Source organism: Abrus precatorius, unplaced genomic scaffold, assembly GCF_003935025.1.
Source record: "Abrus precatorius isolate BTA unplaced genomic scaffold, Abrus_2018 Scaffold2, whole genome shotgun sequence".
In the NCBI taxonomy this organism is placed as follows: Eukaryota; Viridiplantae; Streptophyta; class Magnoliopsida; order Fabales; family Fabaceae; genus Abrus; species Abrus precatorius.
This window is the reverse complement of record NW_020874362.1, coordinates 26,794,391-26,815,865: the sequence shown is the minus strand read 5'-3', so window position 1 is coordinate 26,815,865 and position 21,475 is coordinate 26,794,391. Positions and strand designations below refer to the sequence as shown.

General features: G+C 31.2%; 3 protein-coding genes across 4 annotated transcripts; 2 read left to right on the top strand and 1 right to left on the bottom strand.

Moving 5' to 3' along the window:
• The first annotated feature begins 6,587 nt into the window (after positions 1–6,587).
• LOC113858314 (rho GTPase-activating protein 5) lies at positions 6,588–10,478 on the top strand. Of its 2 annotated transcripts, XM_027490889.1 has the most exons (6): positions 6,588–6,899; positions 7,002–7,210; positions 8,398–8,518; positions 8,700–8,819; positions 9,297–9,527; positions 9,770–10,478. In XM_027490889.1, exons 1-6 carry the CDS (start codon positions 6,771–6,773, stop codon positions 10,304–10,306), a joined length of 1,347 nt encoding a protein of 448 aa, XP_027346690.1. In that variant the 5' UTR covers positions 6,588–6,770; the 3' UTR covers positions 10,307–10,478. The 2 variants fall into 2 exon arrangements, with proteins under 2 accessions (XP_027346690.1, XP_027346689.1); XM_027490888.1 differs by having other exon boundaries at positions 6,590–7,210.
• A 4,517-nt stretch (positions 10,479–14,995) lies between these two features.
• LOC113858515 (protein FAF-like, chloroplastic) lies at positions 14,996–16,268 on the top strand. Its single transcript, XM_027491198.1, has 2 exons — positions 14,996–16,175; positions 16,216–16,268. The coding sequence occupies exon 1, from the start codon at positions 15,296–15,298 to the stop codon at positions 16,124–16,126; it is 831 nt and encodes a 276-aa protein (XP_027346999.1). The 5' UTR covers positions 14,996–15,295; the 3' UTR covers positions 16,127–16,175; positions 16,216–16,268.
• A 565-nt stretch (positions 16,269–16,833) lies between these two features.
• LOC113858223 (uncharacterized protein At2g27730, mitochondrial) lies at positions 16,834–20,573 on the bottom strand. The gene is made up of 4 exons (XM_027490750.1): positions 20,375–20,573; positions 19,675–19,809; positions 18,678–18,716; positions 16,834–17,265 (listed from the first exon to the last, which is right to left on the bottom strand). Exons 2-4 carry the CDS (start codon positions 19,780–19,782, stop codon positions 17,053–17,055), a joined length of 360 nt encoding a protein of 119 aa, XP_027346551.1. The 5' UTR covers positions 19,783–19,809; positions 20,375–20,573; the 3' UTR covers positions 16,834–17,052.
• Between the last annotated feature and the right edge of the window lie 902 nt (positions 20,574–21,475).

Sequence of the window (21,475 nt, the reverse complement as noted above, 5' to 3'; positions counted from 1 at the left end):
GCAAGAAGTGTTAAATTGTAAGCAATTTCACCAACACATTCAACAATTTGAAAGAAGGTCATAGAACCTCTCAGACAACTTCTATTAATGATGGCCAGCCAATGAGATTTGTCTATACAGATGTAGCTTCATCAATACCTAATCACCTTCCTTGAAGGAAGCTGGTAGCTTATGCTTATCAATCACAATCTCTATAGTTTATTGTGCCTTTAGTGGCTTAGCTTTAAGATTGGTGAGAATAGCATCACGATTGCTGAGTTCAGAATTAATAGCTTCCAAGTTGAATCTATCAATACAATATTGCAGAATACTTGGTGATAATTTACTATACATAACCTCGTAAAGAGAATTTTCGAAGGAAGAATGAAGGGAAGTATTGTAATACCACTCAGCCCAATAGAGATATTTACCCTAAGTATGTGGCTAGATGTGGACAAAAGCTTTCAAATACTATTGTATCAATTTGTTAAGAACCTTTGTAAAGTATGGCTTAAAACTAATCGCATAATCAATACCAAACAACTTAGAAAGATAATGTTGCTACTACGGAGTTTGAATTACCTGCTTCATGAGTTCCTTGAGACTCCATTGACCTATGTATATGAAAAATTTTCACCCCATGTAATTCACAAACATAAGTTGAAGTATTTAGCAACTTCTCACAAAACTTATTACTTAAAAATCTTATTGGATGCCCCTCTTGAAGGAGGATTGCCTCCATTCCCCTCCCTAAAGCATCAATCTTTAAATAAGGTAACTGAAAATTAGAGAGTGCAAAGATCGGTGCCTTGGTCATAACCTGCTTAAGGGCATTAAAAGCATACTATGTTTTGGCATCCCAACAAAAAACATTTTATTTAAGCAAGTCAGTATAGGGTGAAGCAATTGCCATATACCCCTTTATAAATATGCAATAGAAACATGTCAAGCCTAAAAAACCATGCAGTTATTTAACAGATTTATGTAGAGTCAAATCAATCATTGTTTTTTTTTTGTCCTTTTTCTAGTTTCACACCATTCTTAAAAATATTGTGACCAATATAAGTTGTAGATGGCTAAGCAAAAATGCATTTTAACATTTTCAAAAAGAACTAATTATCAAATAAATACTGAAAAACTAGTTGCAATTGAGAAATAAAGGCATCGATGTCCTAGTTATAAACCAATATATCATCAAAAAATACGATAAAAAAATGTGCATAGAAAAGGTATAAAAAGCTCATTCATTGTGCTATGAAATGTAGATAAGGCATTGTAAAGCCCAAAAGGCATCACAATGAATTCATAATGTCCTTCATGAGTTCAAAAAGTAATTTTACGACTCTCACCTAGTGCCATGCGTATCTAGTAGTAACTAAAATGCAAATCCGACTTCGAGAACCAATGAGCACCAAATAATTAATCTAGTATCCTTATTGGTTACACAATTCAGAGTTAGATAGTTAATACAAAACTTCTAGGTATTGTCTTTCTTCTGAACCAACAACACCGATGATGAAAACGAGCTAGAACTCATCTGTATAACCCTTGGATGTAACATTTAAGTCACCTGTCTTTCAATCTCTTGCTTTTAAAAGTGGAGGATACTCTATACAGTTTCACATTGCTAGGAGAAGAACCAATCAAGGGAGATATTTTATGGTTTGTGGTGCAAGGGGGGAAAGTTGATGTGGTGGCTCAAAAATTTTAGAGTAGTAGTCCAAAATGTCAGTGACACTAACAGGGATGGATGGTTTGGTAAATGAAGGGGATTACACAAGTTGTACCTGAATATATTAATATTTAGAAATGACATTAATAGCTTAGAGTCTCTTAAGTTTTAAAGCTGAAATCTCATCCATCTTAGGTTTAAAAGTGCCTTCCCACACAAACTTTACAGTTAGCTTATCATAATTGGTGAGTATTGGGCCAAAGGGGTTTTAGTCATTGATTCCATAGTACTACATATGCACTTGTAATAGGAATAACAAACAGATCCACAACAAATTTGTGTGAGCCCATATAGATTTCAACTCCTTTACAAATTTTAGAGCACACTAACTTTTTACCATTACCAACTTGAACCTTAAATCCTTGAGCCAAAATGAGATTTAGCCTCAAAAAATGAACCAAACGTTCTTGGAGGAGGTTGTGTGTACTTTGGCTACCCACAAGAATGGAGAGTTGAGATTTCTCTATGTAGCCCATTACTTGCAAAGTTTTGGGTACTAAATGACCCATTAAGGCGTGAAGGCTAATTTGGGATGATGGAGATTTAGGTGGGTAATCAATTTTAGGTTCGTGCAAATTCAAATATTACAATAACTCAAGAATGAAATCTTCCTCCAATGTGAACTCAAGTGCAATTAACAACATAAATGACCGCTTACAACAATGCTTTGGAGAATACTTATCATCACAATAATAACAAAGTTCTTTCTATGTCTTATTCGTAGTTTTACAAGGGTAAAAAATTAATATTATTATAGTAGTCTTGCTCAAATTAGGAGAGTTAGAGGATGAAGATTGGGTAGAATTGGTGGATTAAGTAAGTGAGGTATTAACAAATGATATGATATGATTTGTGTTTTGAAAGAGTAATTACAGTTTTTACTACTCAGAAACACCTATTCATAGACGTTAGCTTTAGTAAACAATGATTGTTGACATGATTTTACCCCTTTCTATATCTTTGATTACAATTCATATATGAAGCAATTAAGGTGGAAATATTAACCAATATTTACATGATGAAATCATTAGAATGTTTGGGCCTAATACGCATCCCTTTAGAACGATGGATCCTAATTGGAGCAGACAACATAATATTATCCTTATCTTCAAAACCTTCCTTTTAAGCTAATTCTTTTTCTTCCATAATACTAAAACTATTATAGATGATTTGAACTTTTTTTTTTAATTACTAGTAATAGATAAATATATCTGTAAAGATTAAACTAAATGTTAAATATGATTTTAAGATTCATTTGATAAATTTTCTACTTAAGAAATATAAAATGATAAATAACAATGCCTTTTAAGGATTAAAATAGTTATAATTTAAACAATTAGCATAATTATGTTAAAATTCATGATATTTATATTAGATAAAGTTATTTTATTTGATAAAATTTTATTTGAGAGTTTAGAGAGAAAGAAAAAAAAGTATTTAAAAGTAAGAAAGAAAAAAATTAATACAAAACTCTTCAAATTTAAAAAACTTAAAAATATATGATTAAGAGAGGTTATAAATAATTATTTTCTAATATAAAATCTTCTAAACAATAAATTATATCACATGAGTCTTGGAGCATGATTTTTCTTTTAAAAAAAAAGTTTTTTATTTTTAAAATTAAAATATAGTATAAATTTATATTGTATTTTAATTTTAAAACAAAAATTTTAAAAAAAATCAACCGTACTCTTATTCTTCTCTTTTTCTTTCCAAAAATCAACGTCCACACAAATTCTAAGAAATTTCACATTCAAATATTTAAACTTAAAAATAGTGTAACTGAGAAAAAGAAAAAGGAAATTCTTACCCAGCTATTTACTTCCACCAAATTACGGATTACGGTGGCTAACTCATGTCACCTACCGATCCGAGAATTAAAAAATACAGCATCATGATTTCAGAATGTAATTTTATGTGTTGTTGTTCAAAAATGATAAAAAAAATGTCAAAATTCTAAAATTATATTGAAATGGCACAACTCTTCCATTTTATTATTATTTTTTTTATCAAAAGAAGACACACAACGAACAAGTGAGAGGTACATATTAGCGATTATCCACACAGCAAGCCCAATACAATTTTTTTTTCTCTCATTTATACCCTTTTTTAAGACAAAAAAACCCCATTTTATTATTTTAAGATATAAAATTAATTTTAGTACTTTAAATAAAATACACACGTTTTTTTGAAAAATATATAATTTGGAAAATTTAAATACATATCTCATTTATATTCAATAATTTTAAATTAACTTAACGTTAATCTAATTGAACACTTGATTTGTAAAACTCACCAAAGTTAGCATGCATTTGAAGTTTTCAAATAAAAGAAAATAATTGAAAATTAATTATATGCAAAATTGATTATAACCAAAATTGTAATTTTGAAAACAAATATAGAAATAATAGTTGAGTAAGTATCGCGTGCATCAAAAGAATAGTTTAAATACAAGAAAAATATTTAAAATTGGATTTAAAATAATATTTATTATTTTCAGTATTATTTTTAGAGAGTACTGCATTAAAAATATAAAAATATAGGTGTTTAAAATTTTTAATCTTGAAAATTTGTTAAAAGCTAACTTAATTGATAAAATATTTTTTCGTTAACAATTTATAAATATCTTACTGTTTTTAATATTGGTTAATAAATTAAGTATTGAATAAAAAATATTAAAAGCAGTTTTTTTTAAAAAAAATTTCTAGAATTGTTGCTGTGTTTTTAGACATTGTTTCCTCTTGAAAGTAATCCATTATTTAAGGTTTTATTTGGATAATTGATAATAAACGGAGTGAAATAAAGTACAAAAATAAAATGAATTTAATTAGACTAAAAATATCACTGTATTGCATAGCTTCTAAGTTAAGAGAAATACAAATTTGAGAATAAAATAAAGTAAATGTTATTTTATCATTTATTATTCCATTCCATTTATATTTTTACAACCAAAATATTAATTTTAATTAAAACTATAATATTTATTTTACTTTTATATTCTTAAAGTGATAATTTTTTTATTACTTATAGTTGTTTATTCTTAACTTGGATAAAAGTTAATGTTTTTCTTTTATTTTTTTAGCTTTATTTAAAAAAAATCAATTTAAACACTTAAAAATAATAAATTTATATTAAAAAAACATTTTTATTATACTAAATTTATAAAAATATTAAATATTTTTTATTGAAATATTTTTTAAAATTTACTCTTAATTTTGAAGTTAAAACTCTCTTTGACTTTGTGTTATTAATCTAAACATAATCTAAAGTCTCACTGTCTACACAAATCTCAAGATTGTTCTAATGATATAAGATCTCCATTGGGTTCAAAATAAAGGGAAAAATCTCCATTGGGTTAGTCTACAATTTTTTTGGGGGTTCTATTTCCAACCTGTTAATCATTGGACTGTCAACTGTATCATACCTATTTATATCCTAATCAATAGCTGATGGATAAGACATCAATTTTTGCGTCAAAGTAAAGAAAGATTTATGTGCCGGTTATCCCTAAAATAAAAGTAGCAATGACTAAAGTAACAAAAACAAGAGCCAAATTATAGCACTATCGAATTCAAGGCATAAATAATTGTCAAGAAGGAACAGTAACGACAAAGTTTTCATACATCAATGATTTGGATGCCTAACAAATGCTTTTGCCGCGTAATAAAATGTCATTTTGTTGCACTTTCTTTAGTTTGTACTCAAAGTCTAATTATTACTCTCTGGCTTTGAGAATCTAAGCTTACAGCAGGAAACAGCCACACCACTACACCAAAATAGTCATCCTTATGCAAAGACCGAAACAAAGGTTGCCACCACGAAAATAAATGTTTACACACCAAACAATCACAAGACCGGACAATTTGTTCTAAAAGAATCTAGATAAGTTGAATTGCTATATAGTGACTCACCATTCATGAAAATGTTACAAGAAGCGTGTGAAAATCCATTTATATGAATAAAATTATTCAATAAAAAAAACTTTACCAATAAAATTTTTGTTAAGAATAGATTAACTTTTTACTGTTAAATAGACCCTTGATGCATATCAATAATGTAGGGGCTTGTATATATTATTTTCTAAAAAAAGTTGATAGGGTGTCTGTAATGTAATATACTTGTCCGATACTATACTTAAATTTTATTCTTACCAATAACTTTTAGTTAAGACAAAATAAAAGAGAGAGAAAAATTTATATATTATTTACATTTGATTCAATATTTAAAAAAGGAAATTAGTTTTTTACTTAATTTTAATTTGTTTAAAGTAAAAAAAATTAAAATATATATTAAATAAAATTATTTTAACTTAACAATTTTATATAATCATCTTAAATATATAATAATAAATTCATTTTTTTCTCTCCTCTTCTTTAGTTACAAAACCAAACAAAATCTTCCTATCTTTAATTTTTGTTCTTCTTCTCTTGCCTTTATTTACGTTATTTCCTTCTCTTCTTTCGTTTGAAACAAACACTAACAATCAAGAAACCAAAAGTTTCACATAAAAGAATCTAACTACATAAAATTAGTTAAAACGCATAATTCATCTTAATACGATCAAATCTATTCACAACGAAAAAAAAATCGCAGACCAGATTTTACATATGTCCTGTAAACTTTGGATTCTTGTGATGGGGGAAATGAGATGAATAGATGACACAACAACACAAGCTCTGCTCTCCCTCTACCAAACAGTATTATTGCTCTTAACTACTGCTCTGCTGTAAAATTTCACCTTCTTTAATTCATCTCTTTCCCTCTTCTTCTTGTTCAGAGCGTTCAGACACACACGCACCTGTTCAACATAACAACCATAAACATTAAAAAATGAAGTTAATGATTCTCACGTTCCACATTGTTGGGGACCCTTTTCTTGGATCCAACTTCTCTCTCTCTCACGTAAAAAAATGACCATCTGTTGATCAAAATCAAATCTTTTTTTGCTCTTTCTCTAAAGGGTCTCTATCATTTTTCTCAAACCAGTAGTTTTTTTTTTTTTTAATATTCCAAGAGAAGTTCTTTTTTTTTTTTTTTTTCTCTTTCTTCATTGCCAACCATGACAGAGGTTCTCCACTCTCCAACATCACCAACACCCCATTTTTCTTCTTCTTCTTCATCTTCAACCAGTCCTTCCTCTGATGGCATTCTCCTTGTTAGCACTGACCAAGAACCACCCTCTTCCTCTGTTTCTTCTTCTTCTGTAGCCGTGGTGGTGGACGGTTTTTCTACGGTAACCGGCTGTGACTCACGGAGGGTCACGAATGGTGATGGTGACAGGACGCAGCAGGAGCTGTCCCTTTTGGCCATTCTTGTGACCCTTTTCAGAAAGTCATTGATTGCTTGCAAGAGTGACAGAAGAGAGCTTTGTCCCATGGAGATTGGTTGGCCCACTAACGTGCGCCATGTTGCGCATGTCACCTTTGATAGGTTCAATGGGTTCTTGGGTTTGCCTGTTGAATTTGAACCTGAAGTTCCCAGAAGGCCTCCCAGTGCTAGGTAGGTACCTACTAACCCACATTGTTGTCAACATATAACATAGGTTTTTTTTTTTTTTTAATCATTCATATATTATGTCATGTATAAATAATGTTATTAAGTTTCTTTCAAACTGTGTATATTTTCTTCCCAGTGTTGATGTGAATTGGTGGTGTGTATAATTACTATTTAGAAATTTTAAATTTAAAGTTTACTGAAGTTAACATATATGGTTTGATTGTGTGGAACTGAATGTGTATGTGTGTGCGTGTGCGCGCGTGTTGATACATTATTGTCACTAGATGGCACTCCTTGGATTAATTATAGGGGTGGGATAGATCGTGAAGTTTTCAACGAAGACTAGTTAATTTATCTTCCTTGTTTTATATAACCTTTGCAATATAAATTGTAGGCTCTCATTAGACCATTTGCAATTTGGATAAGTAGACAATAGTTGCATCTTATTCATTAGGGGGAGAGAGAGAGAGAGAGAGAGAGGATGCATGAGTCAGGGATGGATTTGAATTAGTTGGAGCAGGGATTAGTTGATGTTTCTGAAGAGTTTTACTGTTTTGGTCTTGTTGCTAAGAAAGATATGTAACTTGGCAAAAGCTGTTATTTCCTCTCTTTGACCTGTTTAGTTTTCTAGCAAACCGCTTGAAGTGGGCTAGCTGCACAATTTTGTAAGCCAGTTACGACCCTATCTATTATCTAATAATGATTTTAATTTGTGGATTGCCTGTTTTTGTCAATTCTTCACACCCAGGCCCTTTATCTGTTTTTATTTTTTTAAGCTGTCTTGGCACCCAGATAATGTTCAACACTTGAACCTGTTTAAATATGTAAATTGTTCCATTTTTTGGAAAGTGGAAGGGTAAAAGGATGGTATATGGTCGATGAATTATTATTTTTCTGGTCATTGATTTCTTGTTGGCTATCATGTGCTTAAGGATATTATCATGACTTTCTGACGAGTTATATACTATACAAATGTTTTGTGATGCAGTTTATTGTATAAGTAGTTTTCTTTGAATATTTGAAAGTTCTGTCAACCTTGTACAATTTATGTAGGTGGCTTTATTTATCATGAATATAAAGATGTTATTTGTCATGGAAATTTCTTGTTTAGATAATCCAAAATACTTTTAATTTAACAAATCTGAAGCTTTATTTTGGTGATTTTTTTTTTTTTTAAATTTATCATGTAGTGCAACTGTTTTTGGAGTTTCAACAGAATCCATGCAATTATCATACGACTCAAGAGGGAACAGTGTACCAACAATACTGCTACTAATGCAAAGGAACTTGTATGCTCAAGGAGGGTTGCAGGTTGATCTCCTAGATCTTTCTGAGCTTCTCTTCTCCTTGTCACAGCTTCTCATGGCATCAAATGTAAAACTGAGCATGATTTAAAACAAGCCAAAACACTACATAGACTTGATCATAACATATTTTACAAATGACCGCTTGTATGTTCCTGCTTGGTTGAACAGTTAAATTTATTATGCAGGCAGAGGGGATTTTCAGAATTAATGCAGATAATAGTCAAGAGGAATATGTTAGGGATCAATTAAATAGGGGCCTGGTCCCAGAAGGCGTTGATGTACATTGTTTGGCTGGACTAATTAAGGTATAACAATGAGAGGATACATGGCACATGATGCTAGGAAATACTCTTGGTCACTGTTGTTTGCTACCACTTCTAATCCTATTTATAAGAAATAATCATCAATATTCTTCTAATCCTAATTATGAGAAACAAGAATTTATTTTCACCTTCATTAAATGCTCATTTCTTTTATACTCTTATTTATTATGAGAATTGTGTTAATAAGGTACCCACCCTTTACCCGTATAAGTGGATATATTCATTCATTTAAAATATAAGACACTAATTTGACCATTTAATACTAAAGATATTTTTTAAATAAAGTATAAATTTATGACATAACTACATTTTATTAATCTTGATAAATTTAGTATTTGTTTCTTATAAATAGAACTGGATGTAATATTTTGTTTTGGTCTGAGGAGAGATGTACTATTCTATGTACTCATTTTACTCTACGAATGATGATTTGATTTTGGTTTTCTTGTACTTTTCAAGGCTTGGTTTAGGGAACTGCCTACTGGTGTTCTGGATCCTTTATCCCCAGAGCATGTAATGCAATGCCAGACTGAAGAGGATTGTGCTGAACTGGCAAGGCAGCTACCTCTCACTGAAACTTCCCTCTTAGACTGGGCTATCAATCTGATGGCTGATGTTGTCCAAGAGGAACACCTTAATAAGATGAATGCACGCAACATTGCAATGGTTTTTGCACCAAACATGACTCATGTGAGTTCCCTTAATTTTTTATTTCTCTTATTTAATAAATTGCATGTAGACATCTTGGAGATCTAATTTAAGTTTTATTCTCTAAGTAAGTAAAGTTGTAAAGACTTTTGTGCCTTGACACATTATATGGTCAATGTGACAACACTTTTACATCTAGTGAAATTTTGACTTGTTTTTGTCCATAACATAGTAAAGATGCCAGCGTGATATATTTAACTTTGTATGGGTCTTTATGGTTGCAGATGGCAGACCCTTTGACTGCATTGATGTATGCAGTTCAAGTGATGAACTTTTTGAAGACACTAATACTAAGGACGCTGCGGGAAAGAAAGGATTCTGACGTAGAATCATCTATTGGATGTTGTTTAGAACCTTCTGATGACAATGGAGACAATAGTCTTTTGGAGTCCTGCCCACAAGATGAGGTTGCCAGAGAAAATGAAGAGGCTGAGGAAACCTTTGTTTCTGAGAAAACTGTATTAGAATGTTCTCCTGAGCCCCTACAAAACAAAAGCTCTTCTGAAGGAGAATCTGGGAGTTTGATAAGCCCTTATGGGAATCTGGTTTGTGATGATGATTTGTATTGTGAGTTTCCACCCAAAGGAAACGTTGGCAAGAATAAGATTGGCCAATCTAGTAATTCCAGTGCTAAAAAGGGGTCCAAGAAAACCAGAAGCCAGCAACATGTGATCCATGCAACAGTGACTGTTGAGAAAAAGGGTATTAGCAATTTGAGCCGCATTGATTCAAGATCAGAAAGGATAGAAGCTTGGAGGTGAACAAAGCATCGCTGTGATGAAATGTAAATTGATTCTGACATTGTGACATTGTAAGTTTGTTTGGGTCTTAAGTTTCACCTTATGCAAGGACAAGTTTGTGAAGTGGTTCAGTTTTATTATTTCGTTTGTTTGTTTAACTTGTCTGATTTCAGCAATGGCACTATGATCAACACTAACATTGTAATGTAATAAAATTTCCTATTTGTGTTTACTTGTGTTCTCATTATTATTCCTGAATGGGCATGCATCTGTTAATACCTAAGCTCATAGGTAAATGTAGCTTTTATTTGTGCAATAGTAAAAGAACCTGTGTTAAGTTCAATTTGCCGATTCTTCAAACCAAAGACAAAATTGAGGCATTTCATGCAAGGTGGCAAATATCCTACAATTCTAGTCTACTTAGATTGATTTAGCTATATTTATTAAGAGTCAATGAATCTAATTGAGATATGCATATGTAAGTTTAACATCTCATGATTTTTTAAGATGACGAAATTGGAATGGGTTTGTGCATAAGTTTAAGGATGGTCGTCCGTAATCAAATAAAATTTTTTGTGAAAATGTGAAGTAGTGTTTGTAATTCACACTACTGATAAAAGTTACAACTTATAACATAAATATAAATATAAATATAAATTCGTAGTTAATTAAACATAAATCTAAAGACTCAAACACTTTACGAAGTTAATGATAATTAAAGAGAAATGTTAGTTATATTTTAATTTTGTACAATCTTTTATATAAAATAAAAATAAATAGAAAGAAAAGAAAAAATAATAATAACATCAATGATATGATAAAGAGAAATAATTTTAAAAAAATAAGTGTTGTAAGAAAATACCGAATGATTTGATAATTAAAAGGTGTAAATAAAATGTTAAAAAAATGTTTGAGAGATTAATTGAAATAATATATATATATATATATATATATATATATATATATATATAATTGCAAATAAAATAAAATAAAGTGCCTTGGATATTTGTGGTGGTTTAAAATTCTACATATTTAGAAACTACCAATTCCTTGCAATTTTAAACTGCATAAAATAAAATAAACTGCCTTGCTAAAGACAAAATTTAAGTAGGAATTATTACATTTATTAAATTATTTTTTAATTAAAATTCAAGTGTTATCTTGATAAATTGCATTAATATTAACTGATGAGTTTTATTGTACAAGTTACTAAAATAAAATTTTAATTTTAATTAAAAAATAGTCTAAAAATACTTTAAAACTTACATTTAAAATGTATTCTTTTGATAATATATTTCAAATAAGTATTATTTTTTAATAATTTGTTTTTAAAAGTGTGTTATTAATACATCTAATAAAGTAAGGATCTCTTGGCTAATATTATGAGAAAGGAAAACCACACATTAACTAAGAAACATCAAAGAAAGCATTGCTTGCAAACTTTTCGAGCAAAACGCATTCAATATTAAAGGATAAGGTAGGTAGGTAGAGAGAGAGAGAGAGAGAGAGAGAGAGAATCCACCATTTTCGACCAGGTAAGTTTAAAGGAAGTAAGAGAATATTCTTAATGCATGGGATAGTAGAGGCTAATCAATTCCTATTGCGGCAAAGATCCAATTTCCCAATCTAATATGCATGAAATGGGTTTTTGTAGAATATAAACAAGTAAATTAAGGCATTGACAATTACACACAAATCAATCAATTCATGTAACAAAAATATCAATTAATTTACGTGAAGTTATTTCTATTTAATCAATAGTTTTGAATTTAAATCTCTAAATATATAGTTGGAATGCTGGAATAAAGGAAATTTTCAGTAGGATATAGTTGGATAAAGCACTTTTCAATAGGTTAAAAGATGTAAATGATATAAATATTTTAAACTTATTTATAACCTCATTTTTCGTTGTCCTAGGCTAGGGAGAATGGGAGAAGTGGGGATATTAGGACAACAAGGTTTGAAAATTGTTTCAGGGTTTTTTTTTGTCATTAACTTTCACGAGGTTCTATCTCGCCAGTAGCACTGTTTACGTAATAATGGGCCAAAGTTTCTTGTTCACTTTTTTACCTTATACCTGCAAATTTCTTGTCCAAATAGGGATTCTAAAGTTTATTAAAAATTGGGTTTTATAGCAGAAGACAAGTCACAACAAGATTGTGTATCATCAAAGCCTTCCCTGGAGCATCAAGCAAATGACAGAGATTCTGAAAGGCTGGAACCTGTGTTGATTGAAGTGGTACTGACTCATTAACCCTCTACTTAAATCTTCATTCATTTGGATTCAGCATTTTGATTTTTTCTTTCATCTTCTTGGACATGCTCCTCCCATTCTCCCTACCACTGCACACATCCTGCCATTACCATTGCTTCACTGCTACCCTCAATCTCCTATGTTTAAAACACTTAGCCATGCTCCCATCGGCTTTATAGAAACCAAGGAAAGTGAGAAAAAAGGGGACGTAAGAGTAGGAGGAAAGTAAGGCAAAAATATATATATAAGTATTACTTTTCTGATTCAAACCATACAATCTTTCCCTATAGTTCATGGCATCAATATCACTTCTCTCACCAAGACCAAGAGAAAGACCAAGAGCACGGCCAAGGCCAAGAACAAAACCAAGACCAAGACTAAGCACTAGGCCATCAACAAGACCAAACCAAGATCAAGAAACCAAGATTAAGATGGTTAAGGTGGAGGATAGTGGGCAGAATAATGCGGTTAGACATAACAAAGTGTAACTCGGTTCCTTTGCGGTTTAGGGACAGTTAATAATAATATCTGTGTAGTGGGGGAAAAGTTTTAGGGAGTAGGTAATTTTGGTGAACCTCTTTTCTCTTTCTGTTTATATCTGACTTGTCTCTTCTTCTTAGCTTATTTGTAATTTTCTAAATTTTGTACTACACTTTCTTGCTTTGCCTTTGTAGTGTAATTTCTCACAATTACCATTGAATATAAATTAACTAGAGAAATTCTTCACTTATATGCTTTCTACTTATTCATATTCTGTCAATAGAAATTGAATTTACAAAGAACCATTACAAAGACCAAGACCAATACCAATAATAACAAGACCAAGATAAAACCGGGAACAAGAGCAAGATCAAGACCAAGAAAAAGAAAAAGACCAAGAGCAAGAGTAAGGACAAGAACAAGACTAAGACCAAGACTGAACATAATAATAGACTAAACTGATATTTAAATAAAAGAAAGTGATGAAATTTATAATTTTACATAATTTTTTTTAGGAATAATAATGCATAATGATCAAACAAGAAGAAACCGTGGGAAGAATTGACAGTAATCCTATCTACCATATGCGAGCTGTTGCACGCTGGTGCCAGCAAATTCCAGCATCACATCATGGTCCTTAAAGAAATTGCAGCTGTATGAGCATTGCAGTTTTCTTCATAATGTTTTTCTACAGGAGAAAATCAAGAATCACAAGGGAAGCATGCCATTTCTAAGCTTTCCAACATTGCTGGGCCGATTTTGCCATTCTTCTTCAGTCAGTCAACACCTGAGTTGCAGCTGATTCTTTTACTTCAAGATGATTGGAATGCACTTTACCCTCAAATGAGCATTGAAACTCCATTCCTTTGATTGTTACATTAGCTTGGTATCCTTCAAAAGAAACGCTCGTTAAATTTGATTTGTCAAATCAGGCTGCATAATATTTCCTCAACCTAGACACATACATAGTACTAGTCATTAATACGGTGACCAAAAGTGCAATGATTAAATCTTATCCAAAAACCTTGTTAGTCTTCCTAGAGTGTGTTCTTTTTTCATTAAAAGCATGACAAATATATGGTATAATTAAGATGAGTTTTTATAGGTATTATTCACACATCTAAAAGAATTAAGATGAAATTATATTAACTTTTATTAAGTCTTATTCTAATTTTTTCTTTAACACTTCATTGTTAATTTTAGTTTTCCTAGTATTTTCACTCATATTAAATAAATTTTTTTATATCCTAACATTTATTTATTACTTTACAACATACCAAAAAGAAATTAACTATCACTTTTCAAAACCATTAAACCTGCAAACTCAACCATCTAGAAGAATTTTAAATTCTTATGCATTGTTTGCTTAGATAAAAAGAAATCAAATAAAAACGAAAGATATAATAAATAATGATTTTTTTTTGTTTGAATAACAAATAAAGAAAAAAATTAACACTGAAAAACAAAATATTAGTTTTGTTTTCCAGTAGTTTTCTCGACAATTCAAATTTTAGTTTTTTTTTTCTTGTGAAACAACTAAAAGATAAGAGAGATAACAGACTAGAGTTACAGACAATATTTTTTTTTTTACGGATAAGATATAATAATATATGATTTTTTTTATTTTTGTTTAACTAATAAAATATGATAAGTTGAATAGAAAAAAAAAATATGATAAGTTTATTTTACATGCTCATTTTATCTTTTTTTAATATAAATCTAACTCTATAAAATTCTAACTTAACAATAAATAAAATAAAATTATATATATGTATATATTATTTATAAAATAAGATAAGAGTTTATTTTACTCTTACCTATTTTTATTCAGCTTTCAAATATTTTTTTAATTCTATTTTATTGACCAAACAGATGCCAGATATTATAGGAAAAAAAATTAGATATACGATAAATCTGAGAGTGTATATTGGTCTAAACATCTCAGTATACTAATGACTAAAGCTATAGACGTTTATGGCCACCAAATCCTTGCTAAGCCTTGTAACCACCCATTCATATTCCCACATCATCGGATAAAAAGATACCGAAAATCACAGCCTCCTACACAATAGCATATTCCCCTTGATTTTTTCTCATCACTTCATGGTATTCTCGTGCCTCTTTTTCCTCCTTTCTCAACAACCAAAAGCTTAAGACCCCTTCATTTGTTTCTTTTATTTATTTCTTCCTATGCTGCATGCATGGTTTCTCTACAGAAATGACACCAACCTATTCAAATTGAAGAATACTAGTGGAATATTATAGCTAATTAAGTCATGTCAGCTTGTGGAAGCCTACAACACATCTTTGAAAACCCATCATTACCAGAAAACCCAACACTTCTCGAATCCCTCTCATGGGGCCAAATCAAATCCATCCACCACTCTTCCTCCTTCACTGAGATATTTGGTGAACTCCATTTCAACGAGAGTCCTAAACTTTTTCCTTCTTTTTCCTCTTCATCATTCTCAAAGATAAACCACAGAAACCTCACGCGCAATAATCAACATATTAGCCAAACCCCATCTTCAAGCACCCCAACAACAAAGCACCTTGAGAGTCACAAAAGTAGTGACAACTTTTCATCCTTGAGTTCTGAAAATTTGCATCTTTGCACTGAGGGTCTTGGTTCTGAAAGCTCTGATGATGTTGAAGACTTGAAGATTAATGGGGTGAATAGTGGTGAATGCTGGGAAAGTCATCAGAGAGAGAAAGAAGGTGGGAATGAAAAGCATTTAGCTATGGAAGATTGTTGTTGTCATGGGGAATGGAGAACAAGGTCAAGAGTTTATGGGGAGTACCCTCCTCCTATTTCGTGCATAGGGAAGACTGGGAAGCCTTGTGTCAGCTTCATGTCTTATAGGGACAATGGGAGGTTTGTGCTTAAAGAAATAAGGATACCCACCCACGAATTTTTGCATGCTCATAGAGAAGATGGGAGGTTGAAGCTTCACTTTGTTCAGCCTGATCATCATGATGACGATGATGATGCTGATGATGACAACATCGAAGATGAAGAAGATTATGGTGACGTAGAAAATACAGACGAGGGAGAAGAAAATATGGGAAGAGAAAATGATGAGAATGTAACAGATTCAAGTCAATGAGATTGATGCCAAAGCCACTTGATTGCAAAAAACAAAAACAAGTGTGGAAATTTTGTACATGTTCGTGTCTTTTTCGTCCCATAAATGACAATACATTTCAAGCCATATTTTGAATTTTTTTTAAAGCACAATAATTAGATGTATATACAGCAATTATGTCTATGTATTTTTATTTTATATTCTTTTTTATCTCATTCTTTTAATTATATCACATTATTTATTATAGTTATTCATTTAATATTATTATCATTTTCTATTTCGCATATCTCAAAAATGGAGTGTATGGTCAGCATTATTCAAGAGTGAATATATAGAGATACCGGTACATTACTTCGTATTTAAGCCATAAAAAAAAATACATCAACTGGTATTTTTTTTTCTATTTTATTTCCTCTCATCCAATCCAAGCATAGAGTAACTAATGATATTCTCTATCTGATCTAAAATTTGTTATAAGTGGTATCGCAACTTTCTGCCTAACGACTATCGTTTCTTCTCTGCCCTATGCTCGAGTTTCTACGGCTTAAAGAATAAAAATTACTAACAACTAAACGGCACAGTTACCTAAAATTGAAACGCAACCACCAATGATTGGATGAATGGGGTCAAACAGATGAATACGAGCTCTGTTCCAAATATCCTTCCCGCTCAATATTACATTTATACGCTATCTAACCATGTCAATAAAGGGCAAATGCAAGTGATCAAATCACAGGTCATTTGAACGAGTGAAAGTAAATAAATTCTGATGCGCATCATGCTAAGTAGCATCGGGAATCTATTGGTGATGCATAAAACATGAAACACAATAGTACTTCATGATAATTGTACGATGGAATAAAAGGAGTTGATGTGTGTTTATTTATTTTCGCGCAACTGCTGCAACCAGAACCAAGAGGAGAGAGAGACATGCATGGCTGAAATCTTCAATCCTGCGCTTCTGGCTTCTTTGCAGTGCCTTTAAGATACCACCCCAAAGCACCAAAAATTGTTATAGTACCAGCTACCACTGCATAATTCCGGTACTTGTCAGTTGAAACTTTGTCAGCTGATGTTCCAGTATATCCGGAGCCACTTGGTTTGGCATCAGTTACTGAACCCCCTGAGCCCGCGGCCGTGCTTGCTTCTGGTTGAGGACCCTATATAAGAATATGCTACCATTAATTCAAAGTATGATATTCATACAAAAATGCATACAGAAAGTGATAATATTTTCTCGCGAAATCCTTCAAGTCTATTGAATTCTGTAGAAAAGAGAAGTGACAAGATATTTCATCCTTTAGTTATAGTAGACAGCGGAATTAAAATGCAATTGACTTTCATTTTAACCTTAAAATTATTAAACCCAAAGTCAGTTGCTTAAGAAAGGGGAAATGAAACTGCAATTTTCATCAGAGAAGCAAAATGGTTATGTGAGTTAATGCTTGAGAGGAAATAATACAAGTATTTTGTTCACACTTTATTCTGTTAATTTCTGCGAAGAAAATTATTGGCCAAAATGGCCAGTTTTTCAATTTTCCACTTTACCAAGCACCAACTGCTGAAAAATATGTTGTTCCTGTCTCCGTGGGTTACCTTACATACAATCACATTTCGTTGATCCATTCCTTTCATTAATCAGTTCATGGTACCAATCACAATCAGGTGACAAAACGAAGCTATTGACAAGGGACCTCACTAAGTGCAGCAATCAAAATTATTTAATGTAATATGCAATCTGCACTCCACACATCATAAAAGCATACTCTGGCACTGGCAAACAGTAATCAAACTATATAACCACAGCAGTATGTGTTAGGACTTGCAAGCATGTGTTTCCGAAGATACAGTACATTTGACTATAGCTTTGATTCTAAAATCAAAATGTTGCAAGATGGCCAACCAGCATCCATATTATCACTATTATCTTTTTGGGAAATGGTCCACCACCGTGCAAAAATGAGATGATGAATAGTAAATCTACTTGTAGCATCAGTCTCTAGAAGGAATACAGTCAGTCTAATAGGCTAATTGACTTAATATGTTGGTCAGTATTTCTTTGAGTTGATAATGTGCAGACGAAGACATCCCTTATCTGTGGATACATGCCTAGACCGTGACAATATATAATGAATCTATTAGGCCCAATAGAAATATCCAAATAATTGGGTATTTTTTATTTTTTATTATTTTTTTGCATATATATCAAGTGTGTAATAGATCCAATTACAAGTTTCTCCTGAAAATAATTTATTGCTTGTCCATAACAGGGTAACATATTCTATTAAAAAATAAAATAAATAGTTTGGGACACATATATTGATTGCCAATATGGGTAAACAAATCATTTCTAGATCATTTGAACAAACCAGGCCCATATTCTATATAATACAACCCATCCATTTACCAGCCACAAAACTGGTAAAAATCCTCAATCAGAAAACTAAACACAGAATAATGGTTGCTGATGACCTAACAGTTAAGTATTTTCAAGAAGTCACAATATACTATCCTGATTTAAAATATAAAAAAATTATAAAGACTGGGAAGAGGGTGAAATTCAAGGATATACCTTGCGAGCAAGCTTCTCCAACTTCTCCTGCTCAGCTTTCTGCAATTGGAAAAATAAGCAAATGCCCAACACACAATCCGCTATTGATGCACAAAAACTCTACCAACAAAAGCAACCATCTTATTGGATGGTAGTAACACAAGATACTGATAAGTACAGCATGGACAGGGGGATACAGCATATTATAAAAATAATAGCACACAACTTGGTTACAATACAGCAAATAAAAATAATACAAAATCTAAAACACAAATCTTAATCAAAAGATAGAATGGATGTTTAAAAATGAGCATGAATTATTGTAATATATTTAAATATTATATTTTATCTAATTATTGTGTTATTCTAATATGCATTTAAAAATAACAGTGAAAAAAATATAAAATGCAGCTAGGAGTATTCAACATATTCATTAAATTTCAGATAAGGATTCATGTCCAACATGGTTACGACACAGCTCCTATTTTGTAGTGCTTGCACTTCCTTAATATGCCCTAACACTTTGTAAGACTATCTTCAACGTTTGAATTGATTAATGTATAACATAAAAATAATTGATTGAACTTGAAATATTCCTTTAGCATTCCACAACATGTACAAAGAACACATAAGACGGCCTAAGCTAACATAACAGTGTATCACATTTGATTATTAACATTGCATGCTAACTGCAATTTTTCACAAGAACTGGTTTCAACACAGATTATAAGCACGTTATAGAAGTACTTAAAACATCGTGTCTGAATTTAAAACATATCATACTTGCAATGAACCAATTGTCCCAAAATTTTAAGCCGTTTGGTGATATGGTGTTATATCTAACAATACGAAAGCTTATATAGCTAGTATGTACTATACAAGGAACATTTGAAACCCTAGAATGGCAAATCCAATCCAAATTACACAATACTACTTACGTCCCTAACTACAAAGGGGCACCTCAAATGTAAACGAATAAGCACATACTACTGCACCATATAGCAGCTTTCAAGATTACCTTAAAATAAGCATTTTCTGCAGCTTTTTCCTCCTCGCTAAGTATTTTCCCAGTGCCACTGCTAAATAGCCTTCTAGGTGCAAACCTTGCCGCCAACCGTGTTGCCATCGCAGTTAATTTTTATTTTCTTCTCTTCTGTAAATAATTTAACAAATGGTAAGTTTGCTTTGCATATCATTTAAGAATTAAAAACAATTTGGTATCAAAGCTCAATACCACATATTCCCAAACATTTCACAAGAAAGGAAAAATATCAACAATCTCGGATTATGCACATAAATACAGATCCTCGTCAAGTTTTCCCCCAAAACCTGTATATTTATTTTTGTTGGAATATACCTCGATGATGAATAAGCACCGATAATCCTGCTAAAATTCTCAGGATAGAAGGGGAAAAAATAAAGAAAAAAACAACAACTTCAAGGAGAATTGGTACATCGTAACGAAAAGTACAAATGCAAAGAACGAAGGCGAAATTATTCTTTGTTTATTGTGGAATAATAAGATGAAACGAGGTGATTAACAGAATGAGATCGTTGATAGATTCAGAAAATGAGAGATATAAAAACGTGATCCAAGCTTTAAGCATTGCGTTCTTCAGGCATTTCTTAGACACGGATTGGAGAACGCTCCAAAATACAATAACAAAATTATCTAAAATGTTTTAGTTCAAAATAAGAAGAAGATGATGAATAATTACCGATTCAGTTCAGTAGAGAGCAGAGAGTGGCTTCGTATGAGGCAAGAAGCAATGCGTGAGTGAGTTCTGCTTCTACTTCTCGAAGGCGCTTATGCGTTCCCTGGAGAGTTTAAATACGGCAACGTTTGGAACTACTATTCTGCTGTTTGGAATTTGGGTCAGGTTTTTCTTCTGCCAGCCCTTGCATTCTCACCCAAGTGTTTGGATTAATTCACAAGGCCTGCTTTATAAAATTTTTAGAAAAATGTTAAATTATTTTATGTTCAATATATATATATATACACACACATGTATCTTTTAAAAACTGTTATTTTTTTCTTCAAAAAGACAAGTCTTACTTTTATGTCTGTAAAAATATTTATATGCTAAAATAATAGGATAATTTGACATTTCTTAAAATTAAAATCAAAATGTAATTTTTAAATTTTATTTGATTCATGAGAAAAATAAACAAAATAATGACTAAAAAATATATATTGGAAATAAACAGTTTGAGGATATAGCTACTCTGAATTCCAGCACACAAAACTAATGTGCCAAAAGTCTCACTCTCAGTCTGAACCCTAGTTCAGTTTGTGCCATCCGTTCTCGTGGCTGTCCCTTGATTTCTCCGAAGCTAAAATGGTTAATCCAAATATCTGCAACCCGGTAATTATTAATTAGTAATATTTTTAATTTTATTGCATTTTCATTTTTTTCACATTATCTGAAACTTTTTTGTTTCAAGTAAACAATCGTTTAGATCTTCTTCTTCTTTTTTTCATACCGAACTTTTATAAGAATATCATTTTATACCCTTCAAGTGAAAAAAATAATGAAAGATGAAGTGAAAACACATTAAAATAAAGTGAGACTTACCATTAATTTCTCAGTCATCCAAGAAGTTAAATTTTACGTCAGTTTTTTTTTTATGAATATTAAATATTTTATCTGTTATTTATAAAAAATTATTATTATTAATTACTAAATCATTTTTATATTTTTATTTACTGTGAAACTTAAGTTAACAAAGTATTGTTTTCTTACCTGTATAATTAAACATATTCTCCATTTAGTGTGTACAATATGAATTAATACTATAAATATTTTTAAATTAAATTA